The sequence below is a fragment of the Populus euphratica genome, unplaced genomic scaffold (assembly GCF_000495115.2).
Source record: "Populus euphratica unplaced genomic scaffold, PopEup_1.0 scaffold1.1, whole genome shotgun sequence".
Taxonomy (NCBI): domain Eukaryota; kingdom Viridiplantae; phylum Streptophyta; class Magnoliopsida; order Malpighiales; family Salicaceae; genus Populus; species Populus euphratica.
In genome coordinates, this window is record NW_011499845.1 from 7,691,867 (window position 1) to 7,711,588 (window position 19,722).

General features: G+C 32.8%; 1 protein-coding gene and 1 long non-coding RNA gene across 10 annotated transcripts; both read left to right on the plus strand.

Moving 5' to 3' along the window:
- The first annotated feature begins 6,046 nt into the window (after window positions 1-6,046).
- Window positions 6,047-12,020, plus strand: LOC105126575 (probable methyltransferase PMT2). Of its 2 annotated transcripts, none has more exons than XM_011027485.1 (7): window positions 6,047-6,185; window positions 6,292-7,002; window positions 7,097-7,307; window positions 7,433-7,727; window positions 7,894-8,283; window positions 8,682-8,759; window positions 11,442-12,020. In XM_011027485.1, exons 2-7 carry the CDS (start codon window positions 6,355-6,357, stop codon window positions 11,665-11,667), a joined length of 1,848 nt encoding a protein of 615 aa, XP_011025787.1. In that variant the 5' UTR covers window positions 6,047-6,185; window positions 6,292-6,354; the 3' UTR covers window positions 11,668-12,020. The 2 variants fall into 2 exon arrangements, with proteins under 2 accessions (XP_011025787.1, XP_011025778.1); XM_011027476.1 differs by having other exon boundaries at window positions 6,049-6,185; window positions 6,354-7,002.
- Window positions 12,021-14,192: 2,172 nt separating this feature from the next.
- Window positions 14,193-19,479, plus strand: LOC105126586 (uncharacterized). Of its 8 annotated transcripts, none has more exons than XR_842456.1 (6): window positions 14,193-14,472; window positions 14,598-14,736; window positions 14,873-15,316; window positions 15,406-15,578; window positions 15,699-16,096; window positions 16,748-19,420. It is a non-coding gene; the product is annotated as an uncharacterized LOC105126586 (long non-coding RNA). The 8 variants fall into 8 exon arrangements; XR_842458.1 differs by having other exon boundaries at window positions 15,699-15,955; XR_842457.1 differs by lacking the exons at window positions 15,406-15,578; window positions 15,699-16,096 and having other exon boundaries at window positions 16,748-19,008; window positions 19,120-19,479.
- Window positions 19,480-19,722: the final 243 nt, after the last annotated feature.

Genomic DNA, 19,722 nt, shown 5'->3' on the forward strand with positions numbered 1-19,722 from the left:
AAAATTATGATCATTAACTCGATATCTAAAAATATTAAAAAGTAATGAAAAAAAGGATGAAATCAAATCTGATAAACTTGCTAAATTCATAACTCGAAACATGATTCCAGGATAATTCAATAAATAAATAAACAAAAAATATTAATTTTCAAAAAATAAATAAAATAAAATTCCTTCAAATGTTGCCTCAAGTTAAATAACGCAATCAATAAATCTAATTTAATAAAAAAACTAAAATAGGACCAACTATATTTTTTATCAAAGAAAAAATATAAAAACGATACAAATCTTATAAATCCGAGTTAAACTCTCAAATCCGCGATCAATTAAATTTTTTATTCGAGCTCAATACTTAAAGAAATTAAATGTTTGATGATAAGATCAAATAATTCAATTCAATTCAAAAACAAAATTTATTTTATAAAATCTAAATTCAATATGTACTAAAAAAACTAAAAGCAAGATTACCTATGTTATTTTAAAATTGACTACAAAAAATTTCATAAAAAACCAATAAAAAAATAACAAAATGGAAAAGGATGGGAAAAAAAGCAAAAAAACCATGAAAATCAATATTCGTGTTAGCTTTATAAATCAAAGTTAATCTTTTAAACCTATAAATTGTTAAATTCCAAACCCATATTCAAAGGAAGCTTAACACCTATTTAAACAAAAAAACCATGAAAATCAATATTCATGTCAGCTTTGTAAATCAAAGTTAGTCTTTTAAACCTATAAATTGTTAAAGTCCAAACTTATATTCAAAGGAAGCTTAACACCTATTTAATAAAATGTTGGAGGATAAAATTAAAAAAATAATTTAAAAAAATCTTGCAAGATAAAAAAATACAATAATAAAAGAAAGATTAGATTTAACTAAGAGATAAAAAGAAAAGAATGATGAAATTGTAAAAATAAATTGCAAAAAATATATAAAAAATAGCAATAAAAATAACATGAATCAAGTAGATGAAAATATCTACTAAGGTGGAATTAAAAAAAATATCAATTTAATAAAATATTCCCAATAAAAAAAGGAGTAACAAAGAGAACCATGGTGAAATTGAAAAACCTCTTAATTTTATAAATTATTGTAAATTTTAAAAAATATAATAAAAAAAATAATGATAAAATCTAAATATAATAGATCTTAAAGGCTGATTTAATTTTTTTTAAGGTCAGTATAAAATTCAAGTAGAGTTGAATTGTTATTGTTGTTATTTTTTTACATTATAGTATCAGTATTGTTATACTGATTGACCAACAAGAGAATTATCTTAAACTCATCGGATAAAAAATAGCGAAAATATAGCAATGTGTTCATAATAGAAATTATTCTAAATCCATAAGATTGGCAAATAATGAGGTGCTTATATATATATATATATAAGAGTGCATTAAGGCTTCTAGATTTTACGGATCGGAAAGGTGAAAGGATATCAAATGATTTACTTCACCCTCAAATGCGATAAGCATTGCTCCTCCCTCTTCCATGCCTATCCAGCCCTTTTCTTTTCATGCAAACACGTACATATATAATCATTGTAAATTCCACGTTGGTTTTATTCCACCGAAAGTTAAACGATGGGATTTTTATAGCGGATTGTTTTCGTGGAGGCGAGGATGCTTTACAATTCCATGCCCGAGATAACCCTGCGTGTGGGAAGATAAATAAAATAATCATATTTAAGAGTTAATAATTTAATGGTAAAGAATAAAATTAAATAAAAAATTTCAAGTTAATTTATGTTAATCTAATTAACTTGTTGCTCGATATATAAAATAAAAATGATTATAAAAAAAATTGAATAAATCACAAAATTTATAATCTAATAAATTAATATCAAGTGATAAAAATAATAAAAAAAATTTAAAAAAAATATCACACTCAAATCAGGTGAATTATTAAAACTGATAAATCAGATCATGAGAATAGGATAATGATATAAAAGAATAGGATAATGATGTAAAAGGCAAGAATAACTACAAAGCAAAACCCTCATTTATACAAAAAATTTAAAAAACAAATGACCACATATTGCACATAAAATAATTGAAAGAAATTAATTAAAGATTAAATTAAAAACAAATAAAATAATAGGAAAAAATAATGAAGAAAACAAGGACTGATTTTTTTAAAATGAATTAAAACTCTAAAGGACAAAAATAAATGTAAATAATAAAAAATAGCAATAAAAAAAATAAAAACTAGATTGAATATAAGAAACAAATTAAATTAAATGCAGATATGGATGAAACTGGAAAAAATTAAAATTTAATAAGTATTAAAATTAAAATAAATTAAAAAAAACTAAATTCAAAATAAATATAAAATTAAGGAAACAATTAAATTTTAAAATTTAAAAGATCCAGTGTAAAAACCAAAACTTAAAAAAAGGAAATGAAAAGGAGCAAAAAAAAAAAACTTCATCATCCCCAAACCATCGCCCATTTTAACAAACGCTTCACCTCAATAATTGCTCCACATCTTTGTGCATCGAATGAGACAGTTGTGTATTAAAATTAAAATAAATTCAAAATAAATATAAAATTAAGGAAACAATTAAATTTTAAAATTTAAAAGATCCAGTGTAAAAACCAAAACTTAAAAAAAGGAAATGAAAAGGAGCAAAAAAAAAAAACTTCATCATCCCCAAACCATCGCCCATTTTAACAAACGCTTCACCTCAATAATTGCTCCACATCTTTGTGCATCGAATGAGACAGTTGTTTTTGTTGTCACCATAACTGTCCTCATGTATATCTGAAATAATATAAGAGGATTTTGATGCATTAAGTGTGTGACAAGTGTTAACATACTTTAATAATTTATTAATATTTTAATAAAACAAATTATAAAAAAAACTAGAGACATGTGTTATCGCAAAACAGCCACGGGACAAAGATAAAATGCACTTTGGGGTCATTATTCAAACCTGTTTGAGAGACTAGTGATTATTTTTTTAAATATTTTTTATTTTAAAATATATTAAAATAAATTTTATTTTTATTTTTTATAAAACAGGATATTAAAATGATTTAAAATATAAAAAAATAAATTTTAATTTTTTTTAAAAACAGATCAACCTGCATTTCAAAATGCTATCTTAAATAAAAAAATTCAAATATTAACTACATAATTTTACTATATGAAAGAATATAAAGACAAACAAACCTTTTTGTGCAAGTTTATTTTTCTTATATGTTAACTATATAATTTCATTATAAAAAAAAATATATATAAAAAACACCTCTTTACAAGGTTATTTTCCTGAGCAAGAAGGGATATGAGTGTTATTTTATCATGTAGATGAAAAAATCATTAATAAAGATCATGTTTTTATATTTTAAAGATAAAAAAGATATTTTTATTGTATATTTTTTAAATTTAGTGATAAAATTATTACTGATCAATTGATAAATAACATTTAATTTTTTTAAAAAATAATTTCACTGTTAATATCAAGATAATTATTAAGAATAATAAAGGATAAATTTATTATGACACCACTTGGATCCTGGTGATTCTCCTCGTGTGTTGCAGGAAAGAGGGAGCGCGTCCTTTTAAATTTTTGTTTTTGTGATGATGCAGTTGCAGTTTATTCCCATTTTTTGTTTTTTCAATCAATAAATAAGTCATGGGAGGCCCACGAGAAAGAGGCCTCGTTGGCAAAACATGCCTGTTTCCGTCGACACAAGCCCAATGAAGAGTATCGGGCCGTCACCTCTCCAACATGTAATCTGTCATTGCAAGTTCACGACATTCTCTTAGTATTTTCTTTTGTTTTCAAAACAGAAACTATCCTCTGACAAAATAATTTGCAAGTCTTAATTTTTTTAAAATATATGTTTTTATATTTTCAAACTATTTTAATGTGTTGATTTTAAATATAATTTTTTTAAAATAAAAAATATTTTTTTAATATACTTTTAAATAAAACATAATTTAATTTACATTTACTATTTTCAATCCCGGATATTTGAAGATAGCTAGCTTATTAAAACCCAAAAAACACTTTATATTTTCATGAAGGCACGAGGTGAAAGTGGGTGACTGGGTGTTGTTACAGCGCCATCGTGCCCCCAGATCCCCATGATAACAACTGTGCTTTCGTCACCTGATCAGGTCAATAAACAATGATGGTCGTGCCGTCCAGTTTTCAAACATGATTGCCGCGTGAGCCCCACCTCCTATTAAACTAATAAGTATAAAAAGAGAAAAAAATGACAGAAAATATATAGATGGGCCAGCCCAGTCGCCGAAGACATTTCGGGAACAATCTCAACTCTCTCTCTCTCCCTTGCATTTTTATTCGAATACTAAGAAAAAAATTTCAATCATCCATCTCTCTCCCTTGCATTTTTATTTGAATACTAAGAAAAAAATTTCAATCATCCAATTATCTAAAGATATTATATTAAAAATTATTTTTCAAGATATTTTTATTTAAAAATATATTAAAATAATATATTTTTTATTTTTATACTAGCATATCAAATTAATTTAAAAATATAATTTTTTTTTAAAAAAACACTTCAATACTCTGTAAAAACAAACAGTGCTCGAAAATAAAAATAAGAAGACACCGGGAGGAGAGAACAGAGAGGAGCTGGAAGGAAAGAGAAGCCATGTGTCGCGGATCGATTCGATCTAAGATATCAGATTGGTAATTAGTAATTAGTATTTGCGAGCACTTCCTCCATCCCTTTCTAGCAAAAGTAAACCAAGCAGCTTGTAGTTTAGTGGCGTAAGGTGCTGCTCGTCTTCTTTCGAATCTCGGTTCGAGTTCTAATAGTAATGGGGTTGACGAGTGGTGTCCTTCTTGATTCTGCTAGCTTCTTGCTGTATGGTACGCCTGTCGCCCCCGCGGTGCTTAACCTGTTCACTGAGACTTGCAGGATGTCCAGTGGACCGTGGGATTAGTCGTGGTGCGCGTAAGCTGGCCCGAACACCCACATTAATTAAAAAAGCCCAGCTTGGTTAATTACGCGGTCCATGATTACGTTTTGCCCAGCCCGGTTAATTACGCGGTCCATGATTACGTTTTTAATTTTTTTTTAGTTGTTTTGATCTGTTCAACCCGGTTGTTGGTGAACATGCTAGGCCTGACAAAATCATACCAAGGCTTTTATTTATTATTATTATTCGTATGCTTTTTTTCTTAAAAAAATATTGATAAAATAATAAACAAGATAACGAAACAATACATTTTATATATTTTATAGTTGAAAAGCATGACATTCAAATTCATTGTTGTTAGTAAACACAGCATTAAAAAAAATATGAAATTAATTGCATAAAAGGAAAGAGTATAGAATAAAAAAAGTAAAGCGATAGATATTGGGAGCATACAAAAGTTTTTATTATAATATTATTATCCATATCATTAATAAATTTTTTTAATTTTTTTTTGATAATACTAAAATATTTATCAATAATAAGTCACATTTATTAACAGAAATAAGTGAAATATCTTTTATTTTTAGACAACAAACGTGATATATTTGAATTAGTATTGATGACTTTTAACTATCTTGTTTAACTTGTATTATTAAAATCTTCTTGATAACATTGATAATATCATGATTAAAGTTTTGATGTGTTTTTGTATTATTTTTTTTCTTACCTTTTTTTTTTACATGTAATCCATTTCATAATTTTTAAATTTTTGAAATGTTATATTTTCAAACAACAAACTTAAATGATGCATTTCTCAATCAATATGTATACTATGTTATCTCATTGATTTTAAAAATCTGTATTATTTTGTTGTTAACTCCTATTTAATTTAACTCAAGGAGTATTTATTGTTGTGGTGGCAGTGTATTTTTGAAAATGTTTTATTTTTTTTACTTCAAATTATTATTTTTAAATATTTTTAATTTTTTTAATATGTTAATATAAAAATAAATTAAAAAATTATTTTAATATATTTAAAATACAATAAGTTGGATACAATTAGAAATACTTCAATTGGTCAACAACGAGGACCGGCTTAAAAACACTGCTTCCTGGCAATTACAGCACTGTTATTATTATCAATAATAATATACTATTATTCCACCAGAAAGATTTTTTCCACTGAGATTGAGAATTGAGATGATATATTTAAGATTAAGATCCCCCCCTCGTTAGCCTGTACTCGAACCGAACACGACAGCCAGTCTACATCTTCATGCGATCCGTAAGCTTCTCTGCTTTGCTCTGATTCGTTTCCATCGTTTCTTTCTTTCTTTCTTTCTTTCTTTTACTCACCAGCTGTTAAAAATTAGTATGTGTTTTTTTTTTAGGATTTGTGCTTATCTGATCTGATCTGATCTGTTTCCATACCTTACCTTTCTCCGTCAACAAGAATGGCGTTGAAAAGCAGTTCAGCTGATGGCAGAACCAGGAGTTCTATACAGATATTTATCGTTGTTGGGTTATGCTGTTTTTTTTACATCTTGGGTGCTTGGCAAAGAAGTGGCTTTGGCAAGGCTGACAATCTTGCCATGGAGATTACTAAGAGTACAGGAGATTGTAATGTAATCCCGAATCTTAATTTTGAGACCCATCACGGTGGTGATGCTGGGTCCAGTGACGATTCCGATTCAAAACCCAAAACTTTTCAGCCTTGCCATTCTCGTTTTACTGATTACACTCCTTGTCAAGATCAGAAGCGTGCTATGACTTTTCCTAGGGAAAACATGATTTATCGAGAGAGACACTGCCCTCCTCAGGAGGAGAAGCTTCACTGCTTGATACCAGCACCTCAAGGTTACGTCACCCCATTTCCTTGGCCTAAGAGTCGTGACTATGTGCCCTTTGCTAATGCACCCTATAAGAGTTTGACTGTCGAGAAGGCTATTCAGAATTGGGTCCAATACGAGGGCAATGTATTTAGGTTTCCTGGTGGAGGCACACAGTTTCCACAAGGAGCAGATAAGTATATCGATCAGCTAGCTTCGGTTTTACCATTTACCAATGGGACAGTCAGAACTGCATTGGACACTGGTTGTGGGGTATGTTAAGTTCTCCATGCTTCTGTAGGAAATTGTAAATCTGCTTGCAATACTTTCGCATCTGTTTCTTATTTTTCATTTTTTTTGTGTCAAGGTTGCCAGTTTGGGTGCGTACCTCTGGAGCAGGAATGTCATTACCATGTCATTTGCTCCAAGAGATTCACATGAAGCGCAGGTTCAATTTGCCCTTGAAAGAGGTGTGCCTGCTGTTATTGGTGTTTTTGGTTCTGTAAAGCTTCCATATCCATCCAGAGCCTTTGACATGGCTCACTGCTCTCGTTGCTTGATTCCATGGGGAGCTAATGGTAAGAGCCACTTCATATCAACGCATTGGCTTTCTTTTCTTTTGCCCCTTTATCCTATCAGGTGTTTGTTTATTGCCTTTACTTACGACAGGAGTATTTAAGGTGATGAGTTTTTCTTCTTGCAGATGGGATGTACTTGATGGAAGTCGACCGAGTTCTCAGACCTGGTGGTTACTGGGTGCTTTCTGGACCTCCCATCAATTGGAAGAATAATTACATATCATGGCAGCGTCCCAAGGAGGAACTTCAGGAGGAACAGAGAAAGATAGAAGAGACTGCCAAACTTCTTTGCTGGGATAAGAAGTATGAAAAGGGTGAAATGGCCATTTGGCAAAAGAGAGTAAATGCTGATTCCTGTCGTGCTAGACAAGATGATTCCAGAGCTACCTTTTGCAAATCTGCAGACGTAGATGATGTGTGGTATGGCTCTGTAACTGAAATTTCTCTTCAAATTATTGGCTGAACAGTGCACCATACTCCCCCTTTATGTGATGATTTTTCCTTGTGCTCCATATCGTTGAACCTGACGTATCAGCATTTTTCTCTTTTGTGCTTTAGATTTATTCCCAATTTTTGTGATTGTTAGGTACAAGAAAATGGAGGCATGCATCACTCCATATTCTGATAGTGGTAGCTCAGATGAAGTAGCTGGTGGGGCATTGAAGGTGTTTCCAGAGAGGCTCTATGCTATCCCTCCTAGAGTTGCTAGTGGTTCCATTCCTGGAGTTTCTGTTGAAACATACCAGGATTACAATAATGAATGGAAAAAGCATGTAAATGCTTACAAGAAAATCAATAAGCTTATTGACTCTGGACGATATCGCAACATTATGGATATGAATGCAGGGTTGGGAGGATTTGCTGCTGCTCTTGAGTCTCCGAAATTGTGGGTTATGAATGTGGTGCCAACCATAGCTGAGAGAAGTACTCTGGGTGTGATATATGAGAGAGGATTGATTGGAATCTATCATGACTGGTAAACCTTTGATTTCTGAATCCCTCTTCTGGACTTCAGCTTTTAAATGTTTTTCATAGTATATTTTCTTCTTTTTCAAGCAATACATCTAATGTTTACTATTTTTATGTTGCAATGTGGGAGAAATTTAATTCAGTATTCTGAATCTTTAGATGGTGCCGAATATGTGTCCTGTGAAGTACCCTCTAACATTTGGTTCCAAGAAAATCTACTTTCCAATAACAAAATTTGGGTCTTCTTCCAGTTCTGAGTTATGAATCACTAAGATGTGTTCATATGCTGACCAGATTCATTTTCTGTTAATTTTCATTTCAGGTTTAATAATTTATGACGATGAAGTGCTTATTTATTTACAATGTCCATCTGTCTTATTTATTTACAATGTCCATCTGTTACAGGTGTGAAGCTTTTTCTACATACCCAAGGACTTATGACCTTATCCATGCCAGTGGAGTTTTCAGTTTGTACAGGGACAAGTAAGTAATGCTTTAATTCGTTATGTTTGCTTAAATTTACATCAATTCTTTATTCATCATTTATGCTTTGCCATTGGTGTTTCCCTGCTCCTCACCATGCCAATGCATGATGCCATTTTGTTTGTAGTTGGTGCTCAAGTACAATTAGCTTCTTTCTGTTTGTGTAGTAGGGTATATGTGCAGATGAGATGTTCAGGAGTATCCAGTTTTAAGTTTCTTTAAGCCATTTCATCATGTATTTGTCATCATCATGTATAAGTAGAAAATATAAATGACATTGCATTGAGCTTTTTTTTTTTTTCTTTATAAGAATTATGCCTCGCCTTATTTCTGACTGTTAGTGAAATGTATAAAAGCAACTCAATTAACAAGGAAATGCGAGGTGGCCTAGTGGTTGATAGCATTGTTTACATGTTTGAAATCCACGTCCAAGTCCTCAACACCTTTTCCATATATTCTTTCAAATACAAGAGACAACTGTGTTTTTCCTTTCCTTTTTTTTTTGAACTTTATAAACAAATGCTCAACCAAAACAATCTGCAGATATCAAGTAGTCCATGAACTACTTAAATGATAATTTTAGTTTGAGAGCGAAACTGTCTCCTGTAAGGGGTGGATCAGGTCTCTTATAACATGTGATCAACAATGAGGCAATTTTGGCGTGAGATTATACATTGCAACAAGACTTGCTGGTGTGCTATAGTGGACTAGATCATTTTGTCCTTAGTTATTGTGTAGCTAATTCTGTTTTCCTAACATATAAAGTCAGATGTGATCAGCCACTGGATGAATTTCCTTGATAACCTTGTGATGTATTGGCATTATTATTTTTTCTACCATTGCACAACCCCTATCTAACATTGCTTCACCATTTGTCCAATTGTTAATTGATATCGAATAATAAGCTATAAAGCTTTGAAATGTATCCTTGATTTGACATTTTTAATTGAACTCGATAACATCTTCTTATGAGCTGAACCTTGGTTGCTAAAGTGTGTTCTAGGGTGCCTCTGGATGAATTGAAAGGTGATTGAATTTTTTTTTCCCATGTGTTGGTATGACTTTCATAACATTTTTGAAATTTTCACACAATTCAGCAAAGTTTTTTAGACTGCATGGTACATTCTTAATATTCAGCACCTAATTTACTAAAGAATGCAGAGTGAAAACTTGGGGAGTAGTTTATAGGTCGGGATTGGATTTCAAGAGTAATGTTGGTGATGCAGGAAAGCAAAGTTACAAAATGGAAAAAGTAAATAAACCCTGGAGATCCACTATTGATTCCTTGAATCCATAAGGAAGATAGGAGACCTGGAGAAACACTAGGTAGAACAATGCTTTGCAAAGTTTTCAATAATATGTTTTATTCATCAATGGCAATGCTCCCCAAATTAATGTCTGTGCACTTAAATAGGCACGAAACCTAGTAGAATTTAATACAAAATAGGTAACCAGGAATTTCCTAAACAACAATAAAACAAGGATAAATTATTAGATCTTCCTAGTGTATTGTTCCCTTAGATAATCCTCGTGTATTGCTCACTCGCATGAAAATAGGACTCAACGGATAAAAGTTACTTTAGGGATAACAAGCTAATCTTCCTCAAGAGCTCACATCGACATGAAGATTTGGTTCACTATGGTAACTATAATGGTTCCTACTTTTATGGAGCTGTCTAATGAATTTTCTTAAATAAAAATAACTAAAGAGAAATACTAGCCAACTAAACTCGATAACAGTTCTTTATCAGTTAAGCTTTTAGGAGATAAACAAATTAGCTAGGATGGAATTAGGAAAAAACAAAACAAACATTGCATCACACCAGGGCTCCTACTCTTGGGAACATCACACCTAAGGGAAGATGCATCACAGATGTAACCAAGTCTAGCCAAATTGTCATTTCACACCATTCTGAACATCTACCAGATGTCCGAAAGTTCAACTGACATCCAGTTCAAAAGCAGGTTGGACCAAAGCTTGGTTCCCCAACTGAATGTCATGATAGGCAGTGAAGAAAATTCTAGAATTAATGCAAATACAAGTAAGGGCATGCTAGAATCTCCCTCATTATTAAAAACTGGTTTCTTGCATTGCCAGAACCCCCAGTCGGCATTCTACATGAACCCTCACTTGGCATTTTGGCCCATATTTGTCTGGGTGAATGCTGACATCGTGTGTCCAGCATTTGAAATAAGCTGCATAGAGAACTCAATCATGGTGACTTAAAATCAGCATACTAAATTTTAAGGACTTCGCAGCACTCTTAGATTGAGTTTCTGTTTGTGTCTGTCGCACATGTATTTTGTTGGCAAGTGTCTGTGTTAAGACCAACAACTCAACTCAAAGTTTTAGTCTCAAGCAAGTAGATGCTGGTTTCCTTTCTCTTTTTGTGTCACTCTATTTTGTCACCCATGCCGGCTTTTTTCTTCCTTCTTTTCAATTCTTACTAGATAAAATGTAATTTCCATTTTCATCTCTTTCACACCAGTGCAACCATATTTCTATATCGTACATGGCTGAATTATCTGTGACAATCTTTCTGTATTTTGAAATTGAAACATTTCCACTGCCTGTGGCAGAATCAATTGCAGTTCACTTTTCTGTCCGATTCTGTACAACTATACCGTATTATGTTTCTCATGCCATTGTTACATGTGTAAGCTGTAATTAAATGATTGCAGGTGTGACATGGAGGACATTCTTCTGGAGATGGATCGGATTTTGCGACCAGAAGGTGCAGTTATATTCCGTGATGAAGTTGATGTTCTTGTTAAGGTGAGGAAGATGGTAGGAGGAATGAAATGGGATACTAAAATGGTGGACCATGAAGATGGTCCCCTAGTTCCTGAGAAGATATTGGTTGCTGTCAAGCAGTATTGGGTTGGAAACTCAACGTCCGCTCAGTGAATGATGAATGGCAATTGGTGAAACCTTCTCTCGTCTTTAGCTGGCAATGCTTCGATGTACAAGACATGACATGTATGGATATGTTTAAGCATGGGTTTTTGATTCCTTGGCGAGTGCTGCGGAGCATAGGGAGGGGGGTTCTACACGATTTAACCGTATAATGTTTTACTAGCTATTAATAGCCCATGCTGTATTCTAGTGGTAATTTATAGATGCCTACGAACCTGTAAGGTTTTTGACATCAATATTTTTGTTCCCTTTTCAGTCTGGTATTACGGCCAAATGGTTATGAACACTGGCTCTCCCGAATTCCTAATTATGACTGCAGAAATTCTAATATCTTATCAGCAGCCGATCCCGTTTAGAACATGTTAAGTTACCCAGTTTGAAATTCAACTGACATAACTTTCATAGATTTGGGATTAATCGATGTTTATGATGCGGGAGCTTTTTAGTAAAATAAATAATTTTCAATTCATTTTATTGTTTCATTGTGTTATGATGTTTTTTAAGTTTTTTTTTCTTCTTCTATTTGAAGATAATAATCTTTTTTTCTATTCATTATTATTAGGATTTTTCAATATTTTTCTTTTCTATTAAGGTTGTAGTAGTATTTTTTCTCCCTAGCAAGTGGAGGTTTTGATGAATAAAAATTGAATATTTTATATGTCTTTTGACTTCTAATATACCTGTGTTCTTTGCTTTTATCAGTGTCATTTGGTTGCGAAGTTTTCTTAATGTGTTTCTTCTACATTTGTATTATATAGTTGGTCGACTCTAAAGAAAACTACTGTTTTTTAATAATTATTTTTTAAATATTTTTTGTTTGGAAATAACAATATTTTTATTTTTAAAATTTAATTTTCAACACCTGTATATAAAATAATTTCAAAAAATTAATTTGAAATAAAAAATAAAATAAAAAATATTTTTTTAAAAAAAAAAACAGAATATTATCCTTAAATAAAAATCACGGACGAAGACCACCTTGATAAAAAACAGGGATGAGCTACATTGAGAAGACACTTAAAGAGAGTACAGCGAGCAACCGAGTTTCTTTTGGAGGTGAAAAAAATTTTAAAAATTAATTTTTTTTGTTTTATTTTTTTATATTTTAAATTTTTTTATTCATTAATATTAAAAATAAATTTTAAAAATAAAAAAAATATTATTTTAAAATATTACTATTAAAAAAAACATAAGCTATCGTAATTACAATCGAACTCTTACTTTGAAGAGTGGCAAATTGGTCTCTTGATGATGTCAGCGTCTTATGAAAGGGTTGCAAAACACAAACACGCCGACAAGATAGAACGGAAGCAATCTCGCCTTGCCTTGCATGAAATTGGTCAATAGATGAATTTCGGCTAGCATGACAACGTTGACGTCCAATTTTTTTTTAAAGCTCATGTAGGGGTTAACTTAGCCAAATATCATTGTTTTTTAGCTCTTTTCTCCCAGAAAAACTAAAGACAGATATTTACTTAAAGAAAAGATATATCGTTTTCCAATGATTTTTGTAGACAATAAAAGGTTATAATTTATTTAGTAAAGAAAAACCTATAATTTATAGTTTTAAGAAAATACAATAAACCAACCATGCATGAATGGATTTCAAGTGGTATAAAAAGATTAATATCTTATGTTCATTTTGCAATAAAAATGGCAAAATCATAAATTTAATAAATTAGGGATATGCGGGAAACAGGTGAATGGATAGGAGGTTGTCATACCCGCCTCTTGCCTGCCTCCGTGCTGGTATTCTGCACCTGTACCGCGTCCATTTCAGCGTGTAGAGATTGTTTTTCTATTTGGAACGCGGTTTGAAACTGTATTATGTTAAATTTATTTTTTTTATTTTTTAAAATTATTTTAATGTGTTGATTTTAAAAATAATCTTTTATAAATAAAAAAAATATTATTTTAATATATTTTAAAATAAAAAATATTTTAAACTATAGTCAACAACACAATTCTAAACGTGTAAATGCAACCTCTAGCTGGCGTGTCTTCATTGTCAATCCTGGCCGATATGGATGAACGTCTGAAAAGTAGGCGACGGTTGACTTGTTGAACACCTTCTAAATCGGGTATTGAGTTGTAGTTATCTAAATATTTTTTCTTCCTTTCGTGTGGAGTGTATAACATAAAATCATTTCTGTGGATGCAAATTTAATCCTTCATGAATATTCATCCGACTTGAATGAGTAATTTTTGAATTTGATAAATAATTTAAATTGTTAGATAAAATTTTAATATATAATTTATATTATTTTTTAATATATCTTGTTAATTAAAATATTTTTAAATTTAAAATTTATATAGGCTGTGTAATGTTTAATTTTTATTAAATAAATAAAAATAATAAGATTTAAACTTATAATTATTTAGTTATTAAAATTTTAGTATCATATTAAAAAAATCATTTCAATCTAATTGGTAAAATCTTATTATATTATTGTTCGAATTTATACATATACTTGATCCTACGCGTGAATACATATTCTCATCCGTAATAACTCTACGTTCAAGGCCCCATCATTATCTTTCCCACCAGCTTGAGAGGTTTTTTCAAAACTAGCACATGGAAGGAAAATTATATCCAAATAATCACGGCTAATGCACAGTTTGGTCGGATATGCAGGTTTAACTTGCGAAGTCCACTTTAGACATGCAGGTCCGATTTGTGCTTCTAGGATTTTATGTTTTTTTTGTCTATCACGTGTGATACAAGCGCAAGACATGACCGATCTATATCACACGCACAAATCATGATTTTTTTCTTGAGCTGCATGTGCCAACAAGGTTAGTATATTATCATTTTAGATGACGTGTGTGATTTAGATGCTGTTTGTAACTGTATTTTTAAGTAGTGTTTTTTCAAAAATTATCATGATTATATTTTTTTCCCACACCATGCTATTTTTTAGGGAAAAAACTCGCAATGGATGCACAAAGAATGGAGAGTGGAGAAGAAACGACATAGCATAGATACGAGGGAGGGAGGGGGAGGGAGAGGGATGCTTGCTTGTTCACTGGCTTGGTGAGTGGTGAGAGATCTTGGAAGAGGTAATAAATAATCCCCCTCCATTATTCTGTACATTTGCTTGCATGTTGCCATTTGATCTTTATATTCCTATGGACTTCCCATCGCATCTATCATAGCATTATTATCATGATCTACTCCATTCATCCATCGTTCCAGAAACCAAACCAAACCAAATTGGTGTTCATAGAATGTTACCTGTGGTGGCTCCTCGTCGAGGAAGGAGGTTGGGTCGGATTTGCAGACCAGCACTCAGTTTCAGGTTGTGGCTCTTGCTGCTTGCTCTGCTCCGCTTATTCTCTTTTGCACCGTTTGGCCTCAAATTCGTTATACTTGTTGGTCATGATAAGCCCCTTTCTCTCCCCTTCCCTTGGTGATAATACTACCGTGACTGCATATTTTTTCCATTTAAACCTTCCTTCCTTCCTGGGCTGGCTGGGTTTGTAGGTGGTAGCATGGAAAGCGGCATCTCATCTTCACACCAACTTCATTTCACGGGTAATATCGAAAGATTTAACAAGGAAGTAGAGCAACAACAACTGCAACACTCTGGATATGGTGGCGATGCAATTAAAGCACCAGGAAGAAAGCACCGTTGGCAGCGTAAGATAAATGCTCTTTTTATTCACTTATGAAGCTGTTTCCCTTTCATTTTTCATGATGAACACCCAACTTTATAAGCATGCTCTTAGATTTAGGATGAGCAAACACTGTCCAAATTGGCTTCAGACGGACATGTTCTAGATAATAGTGGATTAGTTGGTCTATGGAAAATAGTCATTGCCAGGAACTTACCCTACAAGGACATGCGGAGAACTGGCAAGGTGCCGAATTTTTTATCACACCGCATCTTTCCTTCTTCTAGGTAATTACCAATCCATGATTTAATTGTCTGGTTTGCACGAGTAGGCTTTACCTTTGTTGTTGCGATCTAAAGATCCAAAATGTGCTTATTTTTTTATTTATTCACACACTCCTTTTCCAGCTACTCGATTTGGCTTGACAGGAAGATGCGACTTAATGCTGATCCCATGCTGATAATTGATTACTTTTTGTGGCGAACAAGATCAGAATATGCCATTTCAAACCATTATGATTGTCACTGTGTTTGGGAGGAGCTACTCCAAAATAAGCACCTAAATAAGTACAGTCAAACGGCCATTGATAAACAGTTTAATTTTCACCAGCCTGATGGCCTCAGCAAGTTTGATCCTTCAGATCTTAATACTCCTCTACCAAGTTGTATGTGTCTTGGTTTCTATTCTGGTTTTCAAGATTGAGTTTCCCTTTATTATACAGCCTCTTCAATCCACTTTTGTTTTTTTTTTTTTCCTGAAATTCAACCCAGCTGTTGGTTCTTATACTTTGCGGATGTGCTTGAAGGTTCGTTTATTGTCCGGGCCCATACACCAATGTCAAATTTATTTTCATGAATCTGGTTTAATGAAATTAATCGATTTACTTCACGTGATCAACTGAGCTTTGCATATACTTACTTGAAACTCAGGAGAACGAATCCCAATCAACCATTCTACCTAAATATGTTCAAGGTGATAAAACATTGCCCAACAAATCTACGAGTATGCATGTGTAACTGATTGCATTACAAGTTAGAGCATTCAGCATGCAAGTGGTAACTGTGCATCAATTGCAACTCTGACTGGCTAGTCCGTTATCTTACCATGTCATTTTATCCGGGCACGATGTCTCGGCAGGGTCCCTCATCTTACTGTGTTAATTTATCAGGGTATGACATCTCTCAGCGAAGTTGTTACCTGTTATTTGCTGAGGATGTGTCTAGAAGCAAGTTTAATGAGAATGCATGCCATCCTCTTTTTTATTGCGTTCTGAGAAGTCTACTAGTGAAATCATTGTATTTTGACAAGAATGGCCTTTCTAAATTATTGTCATTGTAAAATTTCTTATCTCTTGTTAGCTGTCTTAATTGCTCGTTCCTATTGTTTTGAGGTTATCTGTGGAAAAGAATCATAAACAATTAGCATAAGCTAATCATCTTTTGCTGATTTGGTGCAGGATTGTGAATGCCGAGCACTAGCAAAGCTGTTCTGGCATCGGGTATTCCCATCACCCCCACCTGTTCCTTGATAAATTGAGATTTTTTTTTTTCAAGTTATGGCTTGCCTGGTAAGATAAAAGATAACCTATCCAGCTCCCTCACCTCTTCTTTTCTTTCTCAGTGTTTCCAGTTGATTGCTTTACTTGGATTTCCTTAAATGCCAAAAAAGGCATAGAAGTTATTTTCTAGTTTCCTTACTTGCAATCAAGACACCCTTGTAAAGGAGCATCTGATACAGATTTGGCTTGAGGACTAACTGCACACTGCTTTCACTTGCAGAAACCTTAGTACCATCTTCAGAACTTGATTATCAAATCAGTGGATGGTTATGCTCAATTGTTGATACAACTTTGAACTGATATTTTATAATAGGACTTTAAACGATTAAGAAATCCATTCAATAGTAGCAAAGAGAGATTCCAGGGATTTTTTATATTAATTTTGAACCTGTTGTATTGGTCTAGTGGTGGATCCTGATATTTGAATTGCATGTATAGTGACAGAACCTGTGCCACTTGCTGTAATGTGATTAATTGAGTCCAGTTCATAGTGTAAATTAATAGATCAGACAACTGTAAACTTCTCACTTGAGTGTCATTAGATTTGATGACATAGTTGTTAGATACAATCACCTGATTTTCCAATCAAACTTATCTAGTGGGTCTGGTTGTTGTCTTAGCAGTGCTTTTCTTCTTCCTTTTCTTGTTGGCTTGGGGAAAGAGAGGCTGCGTCTAACACCCTAACTCTCATTCCTAAGAATTTATGTGCAATTACTGTTCAGGCATAAATTTAATTTTTGATCAGGTGCATCGGTCTTATAAGCTTCTTTGAAAATCCAATCTTGTGAATCTCCAGCTGAGATAACTGAAAAAATATGGATTACAGTTGTTAAAAACATGGATAGGTTTTTGGTCATGCAATCTTTTGATTTAATTGGTTATTCATTTGGTTTCTTAAGCACAAGAAAAAATCGATGCCATCGTCAAGCTATAGCTGGAATTGTCTGACTGTAACAGGATGAAATCACAGGTCTGGGACTCTCCTAATTGAAGTATCAACGTTTTTAAAGTTGAATTGGAATTGAGTTTGCACTCATCAGTAATGGTGATATTTGAAATCTCTTGTGACAAAACTATTACATACTATTTTACATGGATTTTTTTGGCTGTTGTTTAAATAATGTGAACTTAAGATGTCTGCTTTGTTGCTGCAAAAAAAGTCTTTTGTACATATCAACTTCTGATTACTTGATTATTTGTTACAACTTATCAAGGTGGATGGTAGTGTATGCATTCCATGTTTGCTTACAATGTATCAAGGTGGATGACCAAGTGTATGCTCCTCTGGGAATGAAGCTTTGACATAAAACTACTTGATAGGTCCATGATAGTTGTTTACAGAATCTGAATAAGTTTTTGATGGATCTTTATGGTTTGTGCAGGGACATTCACTGATGGGAAAAAAGATAAAAAAAACAAAAAGGTTTCTGTGTGATCGTCTCCAGCTGTTTCAAGAATCTAATAGATGATCAGCTGCCTTGTGAATTATGGCAGATTTGTTATGTTTTGCACAGTAGCTGATGGCGACGACTTTGGATGTCTGATGTATTTGGCTTGGTAATCTTTGACAAAGAGGTGATACTAATCTCTCCTTACTAAATGGTCTAAGGGGCTTTGCCAGTCAGTTCAGCTAAAGAATTTGGTAATTGGATGATGGTTAGTGAAATTGGCATGTGACATTGCATTGCATTGCTGAAATAATTGTGGGTTTTGAGTTTCAACCACTACCAACTGAAGGGGGAAAGAGGGAGAGGGGCTGCTACAGTGGCATCAGCCAATGCTCTAGCGGTTTAACCAAAATTGCATTTATTGATGTCGGTATTCTAAACTTACCCAGAGGGAAATAGCATTGCTTTTCCAAGAGTATTTGTTAGGTTTTCCCCTTTGAATAATGGTGGCGAGGAAGCTGCTTAGTGCTAAACACGTCTTTTTTCTCTCTCGATTTTTACCTTCGATCTTTTCCTGTAGCGTAGTGGTTCTTCAACTGTTCAAGAGGGTGCTGATCGAGATTTTGTTTTGACATTTTTCTTTAAAGTATCACCAAGCTGTTCTCAGAACTGTGATCATCGTGCAGGCTCGTCTTGGAAGATTGTTATCTCTACTACTCACGGTCTGATTTTTGCTCTCTTTTTTACAAATAAGCAACACTTTCCTACTAGGTAACTTTTATTTGAAATTATAATTTCAATTGCAACTGTAAAGCAAACTCGTAAGAAGTTCACTTGGGTCTGGTTGTTCTATCATCCCTCGTGTTTTTATTTTTTGGTCAGACAATGTGGAAAGCACCATATCAAACTTTTGTGCTCTGATGCTTCTCATGAATTGCGCGAGTCCCTTGGTTATTTTTATTTGTTTTGTTGTGCGTGATGAGGGCCGAAGACCCGTGCCGAGGAGGACATCGAAAACGAGCCTGTTGCGTCTCCCTTGGTTTATGGCGTTGATTGCTGTCAGGTTCCCTGCTTCGAGGGGCGGCTTATGAATCTGACCCCTAATTGGCTATCCGCCATCCTTTCCTCTTTTCTTGCACACATTTTCCCCCGTAGAGTTGAAAAGTATATCAGGAGGCTATATGTTATATCCGTCTTTCTATTTGACTCATTTAAGTCATTTAAGCCCCCTTTATATTCGTTTGAGAGTGATTATAGTTACTTTTTATTTATAAATATATTAAAATATTTTTTATTTTAAAAATATTTTTGATATTAGTGTATGAAAATGATATGAAAATATTAAAACATATTAATTTAAAATAAAAATTTAAATTTTTTTAAAAATACTTATGAAACATAAAAATAAAAGGTACAAGCCAATCTTTGTATTCACATAAAAACTTTAAAAGGGTATTCAGGAATATGGTAATGATTACTTTTCAA